The sequence below is a fragment of the Halichoerus grypus genome, chromosome 5, assembly GCF_964656455.1.
Source record: "Halichoerus grypus chromosome 5, mHalGry1.hap1.1, whole genome shotgun sequence".
In the NCBI taxonomy this organism is placed as follows: Eukaryota; Metazoa; Chordata; class Mammalia; order Carnivora; family Phocidae; genus Halichoerus; species Halichoerus grypus.
In genome coordinates, this window is record NC_135716.1 from 19,670,352 (window position 1) to 19,694,591 (window position 24,240).

Consider the following 24,240-nt stretch of genomic DNA (forward strand, 5'->3'; position numbering starts at 1 on the left):
TTAAAGATTTTATTTATTTGACAGAGCGAGATACACCGAGAGAGAGAACACAAGCAGGGGGAGTGGGAGAGGGAGAAGCAGGCCTCCTGCAGAGCAGGAAGCCCGATGCGGGGCTCGATCCCAGGACCCTGGGATCATGACCTAAGCCGAAGGCAGACGCTTAACGACTGAGCCACCCAGGCGCCACGTGGTTGGGGTAGTTTTTAATTTTTTCCAGGTATAGGTGAGTCTTGGGCGGGGGGAGGGGTCGCTGACTTTATACCTGGAGGCAGTCTTAGGGTGATCTGCTCTTGAGGAGTCTTTCAGAAGGTTGACAGGATTTGGCCACACATAACTATTCAGGTGTGATGGAGAAAAATAGGGTGACCACCCAATCTATTGAGGTTTAAGGGGTCTCAAGGTTTTCACTTCTCAGTACTTACACTTCGTCCTGTCCTCAGGGATCCAGCACAAAGAAAGCCAGTATTCGAGCCCACAGTAGATCAGTGTAGGAACGGCTCAGGATTATACCAAGACATTTCTAAAACTTGACATGTCTTCGCTTTTGTCAAAGATTACTTTTGCAACAGCTGTGTATAAAAGCATTTATTTTCAGCCCCACTGCTAGGAGTACAGCAATCGGGGCTGGGACTTGATGTAATGCCAGTAATTGCTGACTCTATGATGCACAACTCTGAAATCGGGTTCCATCTTATGATCAATGCATCTTATATTTGATGAAGTAGGAGATGATCCTCACTGAAGGTCTACTCCGTGGCAGCTCTGGGCTTGATACTTCATGCACATTTTCTTATCTGCCCTCACACTTATGCCATGAAGCAATTACCATTGCCATTTTAAGATGGGAAACAGAGGTTCAGCATTTCTAAGAAAGTGAGCAAATTGCAATGGCTTGCTGCAATATGGCAGGAACATATGATTACATAGACCATGCTCCCCACGATACCCCATTTCATTTATTGTTTTGCTACTCTGTGCTACATGTTTATAAATATAAACTTATTTAAGCAAAGATGAGCCAGCAGACTCAGAATAACAAGCAATATAATAACTGACACCTACAAACATGTATTGAGTGTTTATTATGGCCAGCTACTGTGCTAGGACACATTTCATTTCATTGTGACTTGTGAATGACTATTATAAGTGTCACTATAAAGGTGAAGAACTTGAGGCTTAGATTCGAGCTGAAGTCGTTATCCTGGGTCCTATAGAAGTGGTGAAGGTGGGACTCAAACACCTGCTGTCTGACACCTAAGCCTGGCTCTTTGTCATATGACCCAGCGCCGGGCACAAACTGGAAACTTGAGCCCTCAGAACATGGGATGGGCCACAAGATAAGGAATGAGGTAGATGGGCCAGATGATGAAAGGAAGGAGAATGACTGGCCAAGATAAGTCAGATATGGTTCTGGGAGATTCTGAAAGTGGGGGAACTAGGGGTGCTTATAATAAGGCCACTGGATGAAGCCAGTGAGAAAGGACCTATGTCCTCAGTATGGCGGCAGCTTTCTAGAAGAGCACAGGAGCAGAAATTCGGGAAATGAGAGGAGCAGGCAGGATTTGTGGGTCGCAAGGCAAAGGGCAACGCAGACTGGAAAGGCCAGAGCTCAGGCAACTGGAAGCATTTCTAGGCCTGAAGTGATCCTTATGCTATAAGCCTGATCCCGCTGGACCCCTCTTAGAGGTGCCCGTGTATTCATACTGTGGGGAAGGGGGAAGGGCAGCATACCTCCCTCACCAACGCTGTGAGGAAGACTCTGCATCTTTCCTCATTTACAAGATGAGAAAAAGGTCCAGAGAAATGAAATAATTTGCCAAACATCACAGAGACATGAGGCATACAGCCAGGATTCTGTCTGACTCTAAAAACCTAAACTAATTTCTGGTGACAGAAATCATAAGAGTGGTTGCCTCTGGTGGGAGGTATTGACTAGAAAGAGGCATGAGGGAACTTTCTGGAGTGCTGGAAATGTTCTGTGTTCTGAAGGTAGTTACACAGGTGTGTACATTTGACAAAGTTTATCAAACTATACACTTGAAAGCTGTATATTTGGTTGTATGACCATTATGATTAAATTTAACACAATTTTATAAAGCTCTTGAGCTTCCTTCCCTAACTCACGCATTCTCATTAGGGGCGACTTAGCTCCCAAAGGGGAAAAACTGCCCCAAAGGGGAGTGTGAAAAAATCTTTCTCTTTTTATGTATAAAGCATACACACACGCACATATACACGACAGAGTATATAAACAGGAATACAATGTGTCTGTGTTGTCCAAATTTCATGGGAGGGATGATTAGGGGGAAAAATGTCTTAAAAGGGCTTCTTAAGGGAAAGATAATAACAAATAAGTTAAGAAACACTCTGCCCTAACTCATTGCTACCCCTGCTTCCAAAATTCTCTTCACACTGCAGTCTAGTCATGGCTTCCATTCTTGTCCAAGGAACCATGGTCCTTTCTGCGTTTCTTCTATATGGAATAAACCCTTTGTGCGTGTGTGGATGTAACTACACACGTGAACACATATGTGTGCATAATGCACACACACACACGCACACATTCGCTAAGTGTACAGACACACTCAGGCTCAGTTGACTTCTATCCATTCTTTAGATCTCAGCTCAAGCATTCTTCCTGGGGGAAGTGTTCCCTGTCATTTCTTCCCACCATCCTACAAAAATTAGAAACTCCAGTGTTTTTCTTCATAGCTCTCATCTGTTTATAATTATATATTTAAGAGTGGAATTACTTGATTAATGTCTCTCTCCTCTAGACTGAAAATCCTATGAAGGCCAAACATAGTGTCTGGTGTACGGCAGATGGTCAATACCCACTGAACAAAGAACTGTGCGGAGTTGCCCTGTCTTCTGGGAGGCTGTCAGGGCCTGACGTGAAGACCACTCCCCGCTAAGGAAGGGCACAGGACAGCTGAGGGGTCTGAGCTGAGGCCCTGAGAGGTGGCTTCTTGTGCAGGCAGGCACCCGCAGGCAAAGTGGTCATTTTCCCCCACACCCTCGTCACACCTAACGATGAGCAAAGGGACACTAACCCTACTGCTTTCTGTCAACTACGGGACAATATGGCCAGAGGCATAGCATGGTACATAAGACATCACTTTTTATTCCCACACATGATTTTCCTGAACTCAGCTGGAAAAAACTACCTTTAATACAGTTAACAGAATGTGTTTTTTTCATCTGTGTTGACCATCCCCCCACAATTTGCTACTTGAATGCTCGAACTGTCTTGGCTAAATTAATTAGGAACTTCAGATGGTTTGCCCAACCTGGCCTCTCTTGGTTCAGAAGGAAAAGTCCATGAGAGATACAGGTTTGTTGCTATGAGGAAGAAAGTCCAAAAAGCAGGATTTTTACTTTTTTCTTCCATATAAGAAATAGGAGTTTTTGAAAGGTGTAAAAAAAGAACACAATGACCACTCATGCCTTACTCTGACTCAGATAGTTCTGTTTCTATATAAACATACAAAGAAACAAACAAAGAGAAAAGAGGCCCCATAAGTCCACATCCATCAATTCATCACAGCAGGAAACAAGAGAAGAAGCCAGGAGTCTTGAAATCCCTCCCGATTGTTGGCACGGGTTGCATGAAAACTTGAATACTGTTTCTCACAGGACTTAATTATTCCCACCAGAAAAAAAGAAACTTTCCAGAAAAGAGCAAGGATATCTTTTGTTCCTTATTTGTAAATACGGCTCAAATTTCTTCACAGTGTGAAGGCTGAATGGTTTGCCCTGACAAGTATTTGATTAAATTAACACAAGTAAATATTCTGCATCTTTCACTTGGGTGACCCTGTAAGATCTAGCACTGACCCAAGTGAGAGGTTGGTGCCAAGAATAAAAATTATTTATTTGATCTTCAAGCCAACACAGGTGAACATGTGACTGCCCTAACAATTCATTTGGAATGAAATACAAATTCTTCCCACAAGAGACATCAAAGGTCATGTATCCATGAGCAATTTGCAGGAGTTCAAGGTTTTATTAGGATATACCGTCTATTGGGCTCTGCCTCGTGGGTTTGTATTTTATGAAATAATGCAGTAGGAAGCATCTAGTAGGGCTTTGGGGCAGAGAGACCAGGTTTGAATTTAGTTCTGACATTTATAGACTGGGTGACTTTGGGAAAGAGATTAACTGGGCCTCAGTTTCCTCATTCACAAAGCTGGAAGAACACTTCCCTCCCACCTTCAAAAGTTGTAAGAACAATAAAATAGAGAATGCATATGACATGTGTGGGGACACAATGCAGGTGCTCAATGGGTGAATTCCTCAACCTTTCTATGGAAGCACAGATTTTTTCCAGCACTTACTAAATGCCAGGAATAGTGCTAAGTGCTGGGAATATAGTAGTTAAGACAGATTTACATTTATGGAGCTACTAGAGACAGATAGATAATAAACATACAAGTATCATTATCAGATTCTGATAAATACTATGTCTTGAAAACCTAAGACAGGGTAGTAATGAGAAAGAGTAACTGAAGGAAGATAAAGAATATCACAGGGTATTTAAGGAAGCTACTCTGAAAAACTGACCTTTAATCTGAGACTTGAATGACAACAGTAGAGCCAGTCATCCAGCCTTAGGCAGGAAAACTTGGTATTTGGGAGCGATAGACGCAAGGCCAACGGAGCCTTATATAAGCAAAACAGGGTAGGAAATAATGTTATTCTCAGCAGGGTCCAGATCACCGACACTGTAGTCCCCGGGAAGGCATCTGGACCTTATCCTCATTGTAATGGGGAGCCATCAGAGGATTTTAAGTGCCAGAGTCACTTGATTAGATTTATTTGAAGGCAGACATAGATACAAGCATGATGTATTTGTGAAATGTAAAAATTCTGCCCTGTCTACAGTGGAGGACAGATACTAGAGGATCATGTGTTATGATAGACAATGTAGTCCAGAAATGGGTTTCAACTTGATGTGATTAAAAAAAAAAAAAAAAAGGATGTCATTCAAGGTTGTGACGTGAAGCCATGTTTAAGTGGTCATTAGATGGCAGCCTGCAGTCTTGCTGAAGAAACTTTATTTCTTTTCAAAGTAGAAGAAAAGAGGGGAGAAAACGAATTATTCCTCCTGGAACAGTTTCTTCCTCTAGGATTTCAGTCTTCAGATGCTGGTCTTAAATGGCCTTATGGGCTCCATAGCTCAGGGGTTAGAGCACTGGTCTTGTAAATGGCCTCATGTACAGAAAGGGCCTCGTATGGTGCAGCGTCAGTCATACAGCACTCAGTAAATTAGAGTTCCTTCTCTTCTTTCCTCCTTCCCACTCTTTGCCTTGAAATGAACCATAGTTTACTGCTATGGAATTCCTAAATGATGTGTGAAGAGTTCCCAAAGAGAAAATGTAGCAAACAACCTCTTCTAGTTGAAAATGCACTGAATGCTGAATGGTTGACTAAGCTTTTGATGATTCCCGTATTTCATGGTCCATTCTAGAGTTGTAATGCCCAGTGAAAGGCCCTCTAAGTCAGAGGTTTGCAGGTTTCATTTTTTTAAGCAAAAGAACAATCAAAAGAAAAACAGCTCCAAATTCAAAGACGCTAGATCAAGTGAGAATTTTAATGACTCTACAGCTGTTGTTTTGTAGGCACAGGAGCGAGGAGGGGGGTCCTATGAGACAAAACAGCAAACTTCTTAGAAAAGATGCAACTAGGTGAGCCTGGGGGGCTCAGTCGTTAAGCGTCTGCCTTCAGCTCAGGTCCTGATCCCAGAGTCCAGGGATCGAGCCCCGCATCGGGCTCCCTGCTCAGCGGGAAGCCTGCTTCTCCCTCTCCCACTCCCCCTGCTTGTGTTCCCTCTCTTGCTGTCTCTCTGTCAAAAAATAAATTAAAAAAAAAAAATCTTAAAGAAAAGATGCAACTAATTGTTCTCTTTTTTTATGAGTGTCTTGATTCAGACAAAACTAAAAATAAGGTTATAGTTTGGGGCCTCTTGCAACATCCGTTTCCTTTTAGGTCTCTGGGAACAAATATTTTCCTACTGCATGGAGAGCAAGTCATCAGAAGGGAAGGGGAGAAACAGACTAAAGACAAACTTTACAAACAAGCTTGAGATCACATAAAACTCTAATAATTGATCAAAACATCTAAAACTCAATTCCACTTACAACGGAGGTCAGGTTGACCCCCCCACCCCCACCCCACGCTCTATACATTTATATGCTCCCGGCCCTGCCTCTCAGCAATCCCACCCTGCAGCCCAGTCCTGATCCAGCCCCACCTGCCTCAGTCAGCGGTACAGAGAGACAGGCATGAGAGCTGTGGGGCCATGGGGCTAGGTGGCCCAGGCACAAAGGTCTCAGATGTCTCTACTCCAATCTAGAATTCTCCCCACTTATCACTTATCCCTTATCACTCTCCCAAAGGACACATATTCTCTGAAGTTCTTCCAGACGTTCTAGAGAAGTAAATGTTAATACAAATATGAAGGTCTCCTCTCATGATGGATTAAGGGTGTCATTTAAACCAGGCAAGGAGCTCTCCTTTGGGTCTGGGAAGGTCTAGACGTGTTAACCGGGGAAAGTGGCCCTCAGTTTCTTCAGTCTGGGGTCTCTCCTGTCCACATGCTGGTGGCCCACATCTTAAAACTTTCCGATCCCCATAGAAAGGTGAAATAAGAGAGAGAAATGGTACCTATGAGAAACTTAGCTACAAGATGATCTCCGTTTTAGCAAGTAAAGTAGTGAAATTCAGCAGCCACAGTCACAAAGGCTCAGGCATCAGAAAGCAGGAGAAAACCAGGACCTTGACTTGAGGGAAGAGCCTGGGGTTCCACAGAGACAGTGACCCTGAAGACAAAGTGAGGCACTTTACACCATCCTGAGTCCGCTCCTGCCAGTCACAGGTGCTAAAAGGAGGCTTCTGGCCAGAATTTTGGATCCTTTCTACCACCCAGACCAAGCAGGTCAATCATTGCCCAGGTCAGTGGATAAGCTCCCACGGGGTGGTGTCCCTGGTCCCACCTTCCCAGAGCTCGGCACAACCAGATACACTTCCCTGTAGTTTTCCGGGACAAGGGCAAAGGGCAACAGCAATGTGACAGGTCAGCGGAAACAAGCCTCTAGGACTGGATTATACAAATGGATTTTTATGTAAGTGGAGTTATTCCAGGGCAAGTAAATACGGTAAAATAGGAAACAATTCAGTGTTTTCTGTGAGAAAATAATGTGCTAAGTAATTTATTTATTTATTTATTTTAAAGATTTTCATTTATTTATTTATTTGGCAGAGAGAGACAGAGAGAGGGAACACAAGCAGGGGGAGTGGGAGAGGGAGAAGCAGGCTTCCCGCCAAACAGGGAGCTCAATGTGGGGCTCGATGTGGGGCTTGATCCCAGGACCCTGAGATCATGACCTGAGCCGAAGGCAGACGCTTAATGACAGAGCCACCCAGGCACCCCTTAAGTAATTTAAATGAATATACACAGTTAAATTATATGGAAGGGTATGGTATTCTCTGTCTTTTGCATTCAACCAGCAATACAACTCAAAAATATATCTCTATATATTCATCCCAATACAGACTTTGACCAAAAGCAGCTTCTTTGAACAGTTTTTTGTTTTGCTTTTTTTTGTTTTTTTGTTTTTTTGTTTTTTTTTTAAGAGAGAGAGAGCCAGGGGCGAGGGGCAGAGGGAAAATGAGAGAAAGAATCTTAAGCAAGCTCTGTGCTCAGCGCAGAGCTCGATGTGGGGCTTGATCTCAGGACCTGAGCCGAAATCAAGAGTCGGACGTTTAACTGATTGAGCCACCCAGGTGCCCCTCTTTGAACAGTTTTAATGCTATATCTTAACAATCATAAGATTTCATTTGAGTGTTTCTATTAAATGATAAAAAGCTGTATTAGACAATTTAAACAAGTTTTTTGCCTGCTGGACTTGACAGAATTTTTAATATGCTAATGCGCTTTGTGAATTTCTGACAGGGTGCTAAAGTGCACAGTAGTTTGAAATAGTTCTGATTACAGGGGCACCTGGTGGGGGGGCTCAGTCAGTTAAGTGTCCAACTCTTGATTTTAGCTCAGGTCATGATTTCAGGGTTGTGAGATGGAGCCTCCGTGCTGGGGGTGGAGCCTGCTTAAGATTCTCTCTCTCTCCCTCTGCCCCTGCTTCCCACAGCTCGTGGGCACACACGTACACAATCTTTCTCTTTAAATCAATCAATCAATCAAAGTTTTGATCACAGAACCTCAGGTCAGGATATTTTGCTGGACCAGAGAGCTGTATAATACAACTTTGGAAATGCTACGCTAATAAATTCTGTACCTTTCTAAAACATATGAAAACCATTGCACACCCCTTGAGAAACTGAGAATATAAACCATATGAAATAGTAGCTTATGAAATTGAAAAAATATATCAGGTTACCCACCTATCAGGGTATCTACATTAAGGAGTTAATTAACTGATCGATTGACAATGCCTAGAACAGTTATTCATGTTAATCGATAAAGATAGACTAAAATCAATTACGTGGCCAAGCACAACAAGGCCTTTAGCTGCAGTGCAAATCCATTGCTTTCCCCAAAGCAAACATGCTTTAAGTCAAAGCCCCATGTGAGTGAGTGCATGCTCTGCCAAAAATAATTTATACTAGGTGCTTTGCTGTGGAAATAAAATATAAAACTCTTCCCCCAGCCAAGAGTTCCATTAGAAAATGACAAATTCAGCCTTGGCCCAGATACAAATGCTCGCCCTTCATGCTCCTCGCCAACTTCCCTGCTCCGAGGTCCTTTGGTGCTGTGCCCGCTGCACAACGAGGAGGGAGGAAGGGCCCATCACCCAGACGGCCCTGGCCAACAAGGCTTCTGCAACTTGCCCAGAGCACAGGACCTGGTGAGCCCCTGAAGGAGGTGTTCAAATCAGGGCGCAGAGTCAACCCCTAATCCTGCAGCACCAATCACTCAGGCTGCCTGTAATCTGTGCTCTGTGCACCCTGGAGCTGGTCTCTGCTGCCCAGCTTTCTTTTCCAGTGGGAACATCAGCGCCAGAGGGTAAGTGCTGGACAGCAGAGCTGTGAACATCCAAGTCATGCCTATTGCTTTCCTGGTTTACTGGTCCAGGAAAAGGACTGATGATGGGGGAGGATGAGAGTATCGAAGAAATAAGCAGAGGAATGATCTGTGGCTTTCAAGCCTTCTGCATCCTTCCATGGGCCCAGATAATCAAGACCTAAGCGTCCTTTGTGGAATGTTTTACAGATGACAGAAGAAAACTGGGCTAGGTAAAGGTGTTTTTGTTTTGTTTTTTTAAGATTTTATTTATTTGAGAGAGAGAGAGTGAGGGCGAGGGTGAGGGCGAGGGAGAGAGAATCTGAAGCAGACTCTGCACTGAGCACAGAGCCTGACATGGGGCTCGATCCCACAACCATGAGATCATGACCTGAGCCAAAACCAAGAGCTGGACGCTCAACTGGCTGAGCCACCCAGACACCCCAGGTAAAGGTGTTTTGAAGCAGAAAACCATGCTCTCACATCCTCTTACATGATATTTCTGTATAAATAAAAACAATGTGACAGATGGCGACTACCCTTACCCTGGTGAGCACTGAGTAATCTATAGAATTGTCAAATCAATATGCTATACACCTGGAACTAATATAACATTGTATGTTAATTATACTTCAATTTAAAAAGCTTAAAGAAACCAATGTATAGATATATATACATATATACATATGTATGTGTGTATATGTGTATACATAATATAAGGAGTCTGGAAGAATATAAATCAAAACGTGAACAGGACTACGCTTTATTGTATGTCAATCATAGCCCAATAAAGCTGCTTAAAGTTAATGTTAATAGTGGTTATCTCTGAGTTACAAAATATTACAGGCAATTATCATTATTTTTCCTGCTGGTCTGTATTTTCTACATTTTCTTGACTCTATATGCATTACTTTAGTACCAAAAAATATCTAAAAGTTATTTTCAAAAATATTCCATGATTCATTCAACTTGTTTGATGTTTGTGTCATTCTTTGCACATTATATAAAATGTTTCTACATACTTAATCCATAAAACAACAGAAGGAAATATGATTATTATTTGACAGAGGACGAAACAGCCTCTGAGATAGTTACAGGACTCGTTCAAAGTCAAAGAGCTAGAAATTAGCAGAACCAAAATGGGAATCCAGATCTCCTCTTCCAAATCCCATGACTTCTGTTTTCTTTAGCTCACTGCTGCCTTACATGGTCTAAGCATGCTCCCTGGCTGCATAAATCCCCCCGGAATACACTTTGTATAGAACCGAAGCTGTAGAGTTATCTAAGACTTGAGCAAAAAAGCAACTATTTTATGTTCAAACTCAGTATCGGTTAAAGGGGAGAGATGAGAAAAACTCAAGGGAGGGCTGGAGACCAATGAGGCCCTGTCAGAGTGACAGGAAACCTTTTTCTCCCTGTTCGCCGCATCACACACTCTTGGCTTCACTTCAACCCTCTTCAGAAAGGGGAAAGGAAACTTGACCAAAATGAGACCAAACCACTCAGGGGGAGAAAGTACAGATGGCACAAACAATGAAAAGAGGCTAGAGGTATTCAGACATTGCCCAGTTGGAGGTACCTTCATTCCCGCCGCCGCAGCCGGGCCGCTGGGGTCCACGGCCTGGATGTGGCACGGCTTGCTTCCCCGTACCACAAAGCCCCAACCAACAGCATCACCGACGATCTGGAGAGGAAAAGCACAATTAGCAATCAGCAGACGGTCTCTGGCAATTTGCCTGTCCTTCCAAGAGAAAGAAAACCAGCCCCGGATTAAGTGTGTGCCCTGACATATCTCTTCTCTGCTCCATCTGAACCTTGTTGGGAGAACAGAACACTTTGCTTCTATCACAAACACAGGCATATCGATGCAGAAAAGGGGGTCAAGCAATACCTGTTTGGCAGAAATAAGCTTGTTCTGTGAGGGCATACTCAATACGTAACTGGCAGATTGCCTCTTTCTTAGGCTGCTATGCAATGTAATATCAGACTCCAATGGAAAATTTAGAAGATTGTGAAAACATGGTTGAAATTTCTCTCCAGACCCAATTTCTGTTCCAAGTTTATTCTTTTTCCCCTGGATCCAAATGATACTTTCTTGGTGACCTTGCTACATCCTTGAAGTCCAAAGGAACAATTTAAATTACTAACAGTGGGAAATTTATGAGAGTTTTGGCTTTCTTGAAACACAATTTTCTCTACCAAGAAAAGTAAGTGAATAAGTACATAAAGTTCACAATTTACAAGTAGGTGCTGTTCCAAAAGTGGTTTGAAACCGGAGGGTGCCTTTTCCTATAGAATCATTAGAATGGGCAGTTATGTTCCCTGGGCAGCTCCCAGACACGTCTTTAATACATACCCTAACTGAAATGCAGAAGACACACACTCACAATTATTAGCAATGCTGGCATTTACATTTAAAACCAAAAAGAAACCAAAAAACTTACAAACATAATCAACTGTTTCTCGAATGCTTGAGACTGAGGCAAGGCAGGAAAGAAAATGCAATTTTTGTGAACATTCTCAAACAGATGTTTAGGCCCTTCATTGGCTTTAGGCTTTGCTAGTATTACTAGTTTCTTATACCTAATTTCACTTCCAAAAGTATAGTTTACCTTTTCCCTGGATACAGACATATTTCCAGGGCTTTTTTCATATTGACTGGCTATGACTGGGCCCATCTTTATTTTAACTCCTCAGTGCCCAGAATGTGAAGCGGTCCTTGACAAATATTTGCAGCCTGAATGGGTGTGGAAAGATTTTTCTTTTTTTGTCCCTGAGGTAATAAAACAAAAGTTAGAAGATTTTTTTAAGGATTTTATTTATTTATTTGAGACAGAGCGCAAGCACGAGCATGAGCAGGGGGAGAGGTAGACGGAGAAAGGGAGAAGCAGACTCTCTGCTGAGCAGGGAGCCCGATGTGGGATTCCAGGCCCCTGGGATCATGAGCTGGGTGGAAGGCAGACTGACTCTTAACCAACTGAGCCACCTAGGAGCCCCCAAAAGTTAGAAGACTGAAGGAAGAGGAGAAGTGCTTTCAAGAGCACACTGATGTGGTTTTGTGCAGAGACAGAGAGAAAGAGGTGGGGGATGGAGAGTGGGTGAGGTGCTGTCAATCAGAGCACTTGGATTCTGTTTGAAGAAAGCCTGCGGGGCTGGTAGTTCTAGAAGGGAGGCTGGAGGACCTCCAAGAAGGGGCAGGTGGCTAGGAGGTGCTCATAGGTATGCAGTGCTCCAAAATCCAGTGCTTGTATAACTCAAGACATGCTCAGCATTGTCAAAAGCACCATTCCTCATGGTAGAACAGATTATCCCATAGTTTTCTTTTTTCCCCTAAAGACTCCACTAATGTCTTAAATGATTTTGGGGATTAACTGTAACACAGAAAGAATTATTGGCATTATTTGCCCTGCCATTTGCCTTAAAGTCTGTAATTATATCAGACTAAGTATATAGTGGAAATCTTTTCTTAAGGGCACATCAAAAGGAGTTTAAAATGCTGTATTCATCATAAATCATGTCAAGTCCTAATGCATTTTAGTGTCCAAGGGTCAAGAAAATCTACTATTAGAATAATGCCAAAGACAAAAGGAAAATTAGCAGGTTTTTCAATTCTATCCCTAAGCTACACACGGGTACACTGACATGTTGACACGGCACAGAAAACGAGCCCGAAAAAACCCAAATGAGGAGCCTACCGTGAATGTCTTCCTTGCATACGGAGCCCCGGGAGTCAGGAGTTCCTCAGAAGTTATGGGTCTCTTCAACACTGTAAGACAGACACGAGGTCAAGGTGCAAACCCTTCTCATGTAGTGGATATATACTGAATGACTCATATATGACTGTCTGCAAACAAGCATGGTGAAGATCCCTGCCTCACGGTGTATAGTCTAGCCGAACAGAGACGGAAAACATGAGTAGCCATGAACAACCCTAAGCCAACTTACAGAGCTATGGAAAGAAGAAGTGGCACAGGAGTGGGGTGACATTTTTCTATTAAGAAAAAGGTTTCTAGTGCTCACACTTCTTTCTTTTGAATCCTGATACGTATTCAACAGGACAAGGTTAAGAGAGAGACTTGACGCTAGAGGTCCGATAGCCATGTTTCGAGAGCTAACCCCTCACAACATACCACACACATCCCACTCACAGAAGCTTTACTTATTTCCTGATCAATACCCCAGACTGCATGGACACACTCACTGCCTTTTGCCCCGAGGAATGATGCTAGAGAAATGTTATGCATACTTAGCGTGTGCTAGGTGCTGTGCTAGGTCCTCCAAATACATTATCTCATTTAGTCATCACAAAAGCTATTTAGCTAGGTTCCTCATGGTTCCTATTTTATTAGTGAGAAACCAGAGGTTTAGAAAGTTAAATAGCTTTGTCCAAGGTCTCAGCCCTCATGGGTAGCAGAATTGGGATTCAAACTCAGCCATTGGATGCCCGTGCCCATCAGCCACTGCGACATGGCTCGTCCCATGCTCTGCCCTCTCTGTGAGCAGAAGAATGGGCTCAAAATCTCCAGAAGGCAGTGGTGAGTTGTCCTAAGACATCGGTTCTTATCAGCTCACTGCTGTGGCCCACCAAGATGGCGAAGCCAGCAGCCAATTCCTGACTTGCTGGCTGCCTAAAAACCTGCCAGTACTGTCGTCCCTCCTTATCTGTAGGGGATACATTCCAAGACCCCCGGTGGATGCCTGAAGCCACAGATTGTACTGAGCCCTAGAGATACTATGTTTTTTCCTCGGTGTACATATCTAGGATCACGTTTAATGTAGAAATGAGTCACAGTAAGAGATTAACACCAATCACTAATAATAGAACAATTATAACAATACACTGTAATAAAAGTTATATGAAGTGGTCTCTCTCTCTCTCTCTCTCAAAATATCTTATTGTCCTGGACTCACCCTTCCTGTGATGATATGAAATGATAAAATGCCTCCACGATGAGACAAGGTTGAGGTGAATCACACAGGCCCTATGACAGAGCCTTAGGCTACGCTGACCTCCTGGCGCTATGTGGGAAGGAGGATTATCTGCTATCTGGTTGTGGTTGACCTGGGTAACTGACACCACAGAAAGGGGAGAGGGAGACCACTGTAAGGACCTTCTCCATTCATCCTGTGCTCACTAAGAACTAGAGAGGGGACTGCTACAGCCACCCAGAGGAGCCAGCAGATGGGGAGCCAGGGAGCCTCCTAACCCAGTTAGACAGAGATCATGAACTTGGGTATCACAAAGAAACGTAAGGGGCCAAGGCCAAGCCCCTAACCTGGCAAAGTGCCAGGCTTCAATTCCCTTGGCTGACAGCATTCAGAGGTCAGGGGCCAGTCCTGGAACAAGGGTGCAACAGAAAAAGAAAAAGTGGTCCACCAGGAAACTTGGCCCTAACAGACCCCCTCTCCGTTAAAGGCAATGAAGTGTTTCTCCTTGAGATGACAGGCGGCTGGGATGATGACTTTTGCTTTCGGAAAGCTCACAAAAGAGAACATGAATTTATGTCCCCCCCCAAAAGAGGGAGTAGATCGAATATCAAGAAAAGAACCTCTCAGATGAACAGGAGGTAAGAGAAGAAGTCCATGGTTGAGGACTGAGCCCTTTTAATTCCCTATCAGACAATTCCCCCCTCCCCCATAACCACTTCTGGGTGTATGAATTTGGATATAGAAAGCACATTGTACTGTAATATTTGACAACAATACTGACCACTTCTTTTAATACACATTCTCTTTCTTTTTACTGAGGTATAATTGACATATAAAATTATATTAGTGTCAGATTACAGCACAATGATTCAATATATGTATATTTTTGTGAAATGATCACCACAGTAAGTCCAGTTAACACCCTATTAACTCACAGTTACAACTTTTTTTCTTGTGATGAAAACTTTTAAGATTTATTTTCTTAGCAACTCTTAAATATACAATACAGTATTATTAACTATGGTGACCATGCTATATATTACACCCCCGGGACTTATTTATTTTATAACGGGAAATTTGTACTGTTTGACCATTTTCACCCGTTCCTCTGGCAACAACCAATCTGTTCCCCGTATATGTGCGTTTGTTTTTTTTTCCCTTTTCATTCCACATATAAGTGAGACCACATATTTGTCTTTCTGTTTGACTTACTCCACATAGCATAATGCCCTCAAAAATCCATCCACGTTGTTGCAAATGGAAGGATTTCCTTCTTTTTTTATGGCTGAATGATATTCCATTGTGTATATATATCCCTCATCTTCTTTATCCATTCATCCATCCCTGGACCCTTAGGCTGTTTCCATGTCTCGGCCATTGTAAATAATGCTGTGACGAACATGAGGGTGTGGATAACATTTCAAGCTCGCATTTTCCTACCGTTGAATAAATACCCAGAAGTGGAATTGCTGGATCATATGATACTTCTAGTTTTAGTTTTTTGAGGACCCCCCCATACTGTTTTCCACAGTGGCTGCACCAATTTACATTCCCACCAACAAGTGCACAAGGGTTTCCTTTTCTCCACAACCTCGCCAACACTTGTTATTTTTGGTCTTTTTGACAATAGCCATTCTAAACAGGTGAGAGATGATAGCTCATCATGGTTTTGAATCACACTGTACTATAATATTTGACCACCATACTAATAAAATAAAATGAATTATAAATTAAAATATTTATTATAATGCCATTTCTTTCTTCTGTTGAAAAATATAGAAATCTTGAAGCCCATGGAATTTTCCTTTAGCTTTCTCTTTTTGTGTCCTTCGAAAGTTATTTACTTATCACAAGGACACCAATCATGGTAATATCTGGTAGCTCTTTTTTTTTTTTTTTTTGGCTGGCTTAGGGCATTATATCCAGATGTAAATATAATGATTAATTTTAAATGCCTTACTTTGAAGGCCTGCTTATCTGCTTGAGGAAAAAAAAATCACACATGAGCTCACTGCACCCTGGGAACCCTCCCAAGAGTGAGGGAGAAGCTTGTCAGAGTATGGGTAAGACGTAGGATTTATGAACCACGATTAAGACAATTGAGACGACCACAATTGAGACCCAAATAAGGCAACCTGACCTTTCTTTGCTGCCTGCTTATCAGCAAACTTTTCCCTTTGAGCCAAGGGGCAAGGAGAAAGAGGAAACAATGCAAATGTAGTTCATTTAAGTAATTAACACTTTGTTCTTACTCCACCATTGTATGCAATCGAAAGCAAGCAAAATGGCTTTAGCCTTGCTGACCCTTTGCTGAAACTGAACTCTTTCTGCTTCTAACTTCAGGTTACACCTGCCAGATTTCGATCAGGGGCTTCAAAAAACCTGTTTCTAAGAATACAGTTCTCCTTTCTCATTGTACCTTATCGGCAGTGTTTTTTAATTGAAAAAGCTGGTTGCATATGGGGGCTCAATGATTTTCCAGCCAGAGTCCGTGTGGAAGCCAGTTTCTTCATTCATGTGCTGCAGGTTATGATCTTATCCTTCCAGCTAACCCTCCAGAAGGTAGCAAAAAAATGTTAGATTAAGTAAAATACCCACTTGCCTAGACAACAGCCTTAGATAACAGTTTTCTCTTAAAGCTCTTTGATCATCTTATTTGTCCTTATTCTCGCTAACATGTGCAGAGAGATGATATGTTCACTGAGGGAAGGGGTCATGACCTTTCATCTTTATATCCCCAAATGTGGTGATGAGGGAACAACATAAGCCAAAGGAACAAAGCCCCTTCCCTGAAAGTGATATACTGGACTAAGGGTGGACAGGGCACGAAACAAAGGGAGTTGAGGGTGTTTTCAAGGCAGTGATTATTAGCAATATGGACCACGTGATGTAATCCTGGGAGAGAGGTGGGTAAGGGGCAATGAGAAGCTAGTAGTATTGCGTGAGTTACAGGTACCTGTGGGCTGAAGAACTGATTCTAAGCACAAGCTCATCAACCACCTTTGTGCCTAGACTTTTTTTTCTGGAAGGTAAAGGCCATGGAGGTCGATGACTAGGATTTGAAACTGCAAGGCACCAAGAGTCATTTTCAGAGAGAGTTGGGTTTGCACAGATCCGTGCCTCTTCTTTGCAGGGGGGCGGTGCTGGGACCCAGAAGATCTTTGCATCTGCTGAAACCCTCTTCAGGATTGAGGGGCTTCTCCCAGCTGCCGGGACTGCTGATATCTTCAACTGTCTTTGGAACCAGCTCTGAAGAGAGCTGCCTTGCCCAAGGTCATGCCCTCCTCCCAGGGGCAGCCAACATCTAATGACTGGTCAACCCGAGGGCTGAAAGGCCTCGCCACCTCACCCCAAGCTGGGACAACTCTGGAGGGCCGTCCCAACCCCAGAGCTCCCCTTGGGGTCCGTGGGGCAGCCTGATTCTCCCTCTGCCCAAACCTACATGCTTCCCTTCCGTTGGACAGGCGTTGGCCCCAAGATTCCCACACACGAGCCTCCCCCTTGTGAGAATCGGCCGCCGGGGGACCCGGCCCGCACACCCGCCCCGCCCCCCACAGTCACCGCCGGAAGCGGGGCTCACTCACCGGACTTGGGGTTGCAGAGCACCGGGGGGCTGCTGCTGAGGGTGGGGCTGCTGCTGAAGTAGCCACTGCTGCCACAGCTGCTCATGCTGCTCCTCCGCACGGCGGACACGATCTTGATCTCCTTGCTGGGGCTGACTGCGCGGGCGGCAAACACACGCAGCTGTGAGGGCGCTGGCCTCGGTGCCCTAGAGCCGCGGGCTTTCAGCCGCCGCATGCGGCCAGGCGGGTCCTCGGACTCAGAAAAGCAAGGATTTGGGGCGCCTGGGGGGCTCAGTCGGTTAAGCGTCTGCCTTCCGCTTGGGTCGTGATCCCAGGGTCCTGGGATCAAGTCCTGCATGGGGCTCCCTGCTCAGCAGGGAGTCTGCTTCTCCCTCTACCCCCCCCTGCTCGCGAGCTCTCTCTCTCTTTCTCTCTCTCTCTCGGATGAATAAATTAAAAAATCTAAAGGAAGGGAGGGAGGGAGGAGGAGAGAGAGCGAGAGAGAAAGAAAGAAAGAGAGAGAGAGAGAGAAAGAAAGAAAGAAAGAAAAAAGAAAGAAAGAAAGAAAGAAAGAAAGAAAGAGAAAGAAAAAAGCAATTTGAATTGCAGCCTGCCACTCACTGGTAGCATAACCTGGGGCCCTTTGCTTCGGTTCTCAGAGCCTCAACTTCCCCAGCTGTGAAGTGGGAATAATGCAATCCCACAGGACTGGTACAAGGAGTGGATTATATGATGTATGGGAACGTATTCAGGCACATAAAATGTTATTTCAAGAATGACTGAGCACCTGCGGAGGAGCAGTCCCCAGAAGGATGTAAATTAACTGCTGGCTAGATGCTTAATGGATTGACAGTAATGAATGCCTCCTGATTTAAAATATATTTTTTAAAGATTTTATTTACTTATTTGACAGTCTCAGCAAGAGAGGGAACACAAGCAGGGGGAGTGGGAGAGGGAGAAGCAGGCTTCCTAGGGAGAAGCAGGCTTCCCACGAAGTGTGGGGCTCAATCCCAGGACCCCGGGATCAGGACCACAGCCAAAGGCAGATGCTTAACGACTGAGCCACCCAGGCGCCCCACGCCTCCTGATTTAATATGAAGTCACTAATCACCCAGAGCCATTGAAGAGGGAGATTAAAACATAATACCACAGGTTTAGCTCTGGAAGTGTATGTGAGGCAGCAGTTCAGGGCTCTGATCTGGTTCTCTTTGCCACAGAGGGGCTGGCTCTCAACAAGGGAGAGGAGAGAGGAAGGTGTACGGTCAAATGACAGAAGCTGTGGAGAGTCCCCGCTTAGTGCCTGGGACACAGGAAGCACAAAGTAAATGCTGGCTTTTATGGTGACCACGTCCCCTCTGTCCTCCTTCTCATCATGGTCACTTTCTGGTCTATCGGGCCCACCAGAAACAGGCAAATGTTAGTGCTAGAAAGAACAGGAACAGTTACTCTGCGTTTGCAGAAGTCTGCAGCCTGAAGGCGACACATGACTGGGGTGTGTCTGAGCACAGACTGGGTTCCTGACTGGCTGCTAATGCTCACCTTCCCTGAGGGGCTCTTGCTTGCTTCATTCTTTCTTCCCCCCTAGCTGCGTCTGCAGAGCCTGGGAGAGGGGGATGGGTGCGGACACAGTATAACAGAAGCACTAGAGTTAAGACAGAACTGGTGCGAGATCCAGCTCCGTCCACCCCTTTCTAGCTTTGTAACCTTGGGTAAGGCCCTCCAGTGCTTCATGCCTCAGTTTCTCCACCCATAAAAGGGAATAAGAAAAGTCCTTCCTCTTAGGATATAGTGAGAATTAAAGAGGAAAACTCATGCAACCAAGCTTAGCTCAGTGCCAGGGGGCACAGAAAGGTCTCAATATAACTGCAAGTGTTCTCACCGCCACCTGCCATAAATAACCAAGACACACATTTCACTGTGCCTTGAGTTTCAGGTTGAAGCCCAGAATGTCCAAACCTTAGGCCAACCAGTTTCTCAGGTCAATCCATGCCAAGTTTTCAGAAGAGTTGAAGATACCCCTTTAAGCACCTCTGCTTCCTCCGCAGAAGGCACCTCAAGTTAACCTTTTCCAGCTGAGCGGGGTTATCTTTGCGAACACCTGTCAGCACCATTTCTGGTAGGGGTCACTGTAAATATGGGACTGTTTGACTTTCCATGTGACATCCTGGGCTTTATGAGCTCCTCTGCTTGCTTTTCACAATTTTTCTTTGTTCTGGCTCACCGCTTCGTGACGGGTTGACAATCAGTTGCCTTTTACTTGAATATGCCCTCCTAAGTCTTTATTCACCATTAAAATATATAGCTTTTCAGTGCTGTGATTTAGAACACTGGATCATTAATGATATATAAGAATTGTTTATAAATGAAAAGCAAATCAGGTAGAATGAGAGCTTAAGAAGGCTTCTATCACAAAAAAACATAATTTGATAAAATGGTCTTCAAAACATCTAAATGGACTGCCCAGGAACAATTTGGTCATGCTAGATTTTTTTTTTTTTCATACTTCTTGTTATGAATAAATAAAAAGGTGCCAGAGAACAGCATTTCACAAAGGTGAGGTATTACTCTACTAGTTCTCAAAAGGCAAATGCACATGATCACATACACAACGAAACTGACATACCAGACATAAAACTGGTAGATTTCCGATTGTCATGGCTCTGCTTCCTCAGGCAGAAGGGACTGTCGTGAGTTTCCTGAGAGGAGGGTGATTTTTCATTGAGCAGCTCCATCAGTCTGCGTCTCCGCCGGAAGTTCATTCTGAACTGGTAGAGAAGGTTGCTGTCCACGAACGGGTGCTTGTTGGACACTGTGAAGGAGAAACAACAAGATAAGCATGCCTGGTGTCCTGGTCATGGAGCACCACAGCCTGAAGACTCCATCCAACAGGGGCAAACGTCTTCGGAAAGAGTATAATTCTCCAGATGCCACATGGCTAGTCCACACACCATCCCAAAGTCTTTCCACATGCCATGCACTTTACAAATCTGCTAACCAATTCCTCAGGAGGTGCTTTGCCTGACCTCAGCCCCCCTCCCCTATCTAAAGTCATACTCTTCCAGGTATTGTCCGAGCCACTATATAACCTCCCGCTGAGCACTTACCACACTGTGCCCGCATTGTCCGTTCACTTCTCTGCCTTGTCCACTCAACTCTAGGCTCTCTGGGGCAGGGATCATGGTTTCATGTAGTCATGTGTCCCAGTGCCCAGCAAAGTGCTAGTCCCATAGCCATACGTCCATTCGTTTTTAAACCTTTGATTTTGAAATAATTATAGACTCACAGAGAGTTGCAAAAATAATACAGAGACCACATATCATTTGTTTGTTTGTTTTGGTGGTGGGGGGAGCCCATCTCTTTCTTCCACCTAAGTCACTCTGCTTGAGGGCCCAGACTGTGTCTTAATCATTCTGGCATCCTGAAATCCTAGATGACCGTGTTTGGCCCAGAGTAGGTGCTCAGTAAAAGACTGGCAGTGAATAGTCTGTGATGGGTAGTCAGATAAGCAGTATGTCCAGAACACAGCTAACTTTAAACTATTTAGTGGCTATACAACAGTTCTTCCTAAACCAAGATGTGGGTTTGTGGTATGTCATGAAGAGGTTACTGGGGCATGGGAAGTTGGAACACGAAGGACAGTGCAGCTAGTCTTTCCTAAAACTAAGTATATTCCATTGAAAGCCTTTCCTTTACTCTGAAATGATATCATCACAACTTTTTTGTTGTCCATTCATCCATCCATTTCTTGAATTCAAATCTGTTGAGTTAGGTTGACTACATGCTGTGTACATTTTTTTGTCCTGCAATTTATGAAATGATGGTAAAAAGAGATAAAAGGTTGCTTTTTTTTAAGTATCATTCTTGGCAATTTTTTTTGAAATGTGAAATTTGAAATTCTGTAAATCACTAGGAAAATAATCTAACACAACCCGATGAGAATCACATTAACTCATTTATCAATAGTGGTAACTAGGACAGCAGCCTCTCTAGGTTTTTCACAAATAGCATCATATGCCTGCTGGCTCAACACCTACAAATGCAATCTAGGGTTACAGTTGTATTTATCATGCACATTTGCTATGAGTAATTCTGGTTACATGAATATCCAAGTCTTAGAAAGGTGGGTCCCTATCAAGAGAGTCCCCCTGCCAACTTTTAACTTTATGATTCATATGGGTGTTTCACTGTCTTTAAATGGTGATAAACTAGTCACTTTGGCTAAATGAATTATGTTGGCCACAAAGACAAATACACTTAATTCAGTGGTAGTTCTGCAATGTTCTTCATAAATAATGCACTCTTGGGTTCAGGAGATGCTGAATGCATCCTGGACCAAGAGATAAGCCAATTACACTTTGATACGATATCTACAAATAGTGGTTCTATTGCGGATAGTCAAATTTTAATATAAATTTACTGTATCACTACATTCAATAATGCTATAATAAAATTTTGTAGAGAAGTTATTTATTTCTGGCAAACTTTTCTGAGTTTACTGAGATTTTTTTAAATCCTCAAGTTGACTTTGGCAAGAGTATCTTAAATTACAACCTGAAAATACACAGTTCTGTATACATTTATTAATACCTACTGCTTTCTCTTTGGACTGTGAATTATACAAAACATTGGCTCTGGTATAAATAAATCCAGAAAAACACTCTAAATCCAAAAAAATTCCAGAATTGCTAAAAGTAATTTAAAAAATAGTTTTAATTGAAATGGAAATTTGACTACCAATTTAATCTCCCCAGGCTTTAAATACCAAATGACCTAGAGTTGAAGTCATAGCCATGCTCCATTCTCCACCTCCCCAGCTCTCGACCACGTACAGCTCAAAAGATAAATTTGGCATCTGAGATGAAGGGGTTAAATTCAAATAGTCCTTATTCATCCTATTCCCTCTCCAATGGTGCAAATGACCTTAAACGTGACCGAATCATGGAAAACAAAAACTGGATGAGACAACAGACCACACCTGATAAGCATAATGCCAAGTGGATTGTAAGAACTCAAAAAATTATACCTTTATTATTTTACAACCACTGTTGTGATTTTTACAATTACCATCATGTGCTGATGATGCCGCCATTTGGCTTGTGGGAATTCAACTTTATGACACACTATATTTAATGGCCCACTTCAATTTTCAAGGACTTATTTGGATTTTAGTACCTGAGGAGCAGCCACACTCTGTGAAAACGAATGTCTCCACGTGTTCATCCTCCAGCTGTGAGGCTGGAACAGATGGAGTCCAATTCTCCTCTCAGAATAGAAAAGTGACAATTGCATGTGTCACCTGCATTGTTTTCAATGAATTATTTTGCTTTTAAAAGGGTTCTTTTTTTCTCTCTCATTAAAAGCTTAATGACATGAACACTGAATTTCATGCATTTGCTTTGTTTGTGAGCATGGCCTCAGGTATAACACAGATAATCGTAGTCACAAAAGCTTCAAGAGTGCAGGTAGACAACCATATTATGGCATCAATCAGTCACACATGGCATCCATTCATTTATCCAACAATGTGAGCACCTACTAAGTGTCGCACACCACCCCAGCTATCTTAGCATCGTGAGTGGACTATGACACCTCATCTGCTCATCCTTTCAAGCTCATCAAAACCAAAGTCTGCTAAAAGAGGCATTGATTCAGATAAGAACAAAACAATTAAGTTGGCACTTCATTAAACACTCTCTTAGGCTGAATAACTTTTAGAAGCTAATATTACCCAATAAAAAGTGCAGGTACTAGAGTTAGATGATCTCAGTTTTGATCCCAGTTCTGCCAACCTGACTAGCAGGGTGCTTTAGGCAACTTACTAAACTTTTAACTTTGCACGGCTTTGCTGTGAAGGAAAAATGGGATAATGGATGTGAGAGATTTAGAATGTCATCTGAAATCTAGTGGTTTAAGTCTTCTTGTTCTTAGACTCCTAAAGATTGACTTTAGCCTTCGGTCATAAATTACACATGTAAACTCTCAAGAAATAAACAACAGCTAAATGACATATAGTTTATATTCCAGAGACAGAAAAGAGTTCGTTCTTCCTATACTTTAACATGACATTGACTATATTAAATACAAAGCCATTTGCTACATAGGCGACTTACTCTTTGGTAAACACAGAAGAAATAACCTAAACTCCTGGGGGAAAAAAATAAAGAGAAGGAAAGAAAAATCATTTGGGGGACGGTGATTGGCGCTCTAAATCTTGAGGTTGTTCCAATTTTTTACTTCTCAGATCCCAACACTATACAGGACTTTTATGTAAGGTAAATGTTGTGACATAAACAATTTGACAAATTTTGTTCTTTGCTCCTTGAGAATATGAACCTCTAACCAGGAATAAATAAGAGAGAATATTCAAAGCTGACATTCAATATCTGGTTTTTCTAGTTGTGCTCTTACAATTACAGCTGTAATTGAAAGTGGTAATTAGTTATCCATTCAATTTATAATTTCTGGGACTTATGAAGACTTTCCTTCCATATGGGTAGCACTCCCAAGGGGCTTGACTTGGCTTGGTATTAAATCAAACATAAAATAAGAGTAAAATCAGGCATAGCCAGAAAGCTGAAGCCATATAACTACAAGACGATCTAATTGCTTAGGAAAGTGGGGGTTCTAGAAGCACTAAGCTCACAATGTTGTTGATACTTGGTAAAAGAAAAGAGATCCTGATTTGCTGTGTGCCTTTACTTCTCAGAAAGCATGAGAGAAATGTCATGT

General features: G+C 43.0%; 1 protein-coding gene across 1 annotated transcript in view; it reads right to left on the bottom strand.

Moving 5' to 3' along the window:
* The window catches only part of DEPTOR (DEP domain containing MTOR interacting protein), a 126,588-nt gene that overhangs the window by 22,812 nt on the left and 79,536 nt on the right, over positions 1–24,240 (bottom strand). The window contains exons 5-8 of the mRNA XM_036080372.2: positions 20,135–20,320; positions 17,533–17,667; positions 12,715–12,785; positions 10,599–10,703 (exon numbers count right to left, since the gene is read on the bottom strand). Of these exons, the coding sequence (XP_035936265.2) occupies positions 10,599–10,703; positions 12,715–12,785; positions 17,533–17,667; positions 20,135–20,320 (497 nt within the window). The remainder of the gene's footprint in view (positions 1–10,598; positions 10,704–12,714; positions 12,786–17,532; positions 17,668–20,134; positions 20,321–24,240) is intronic.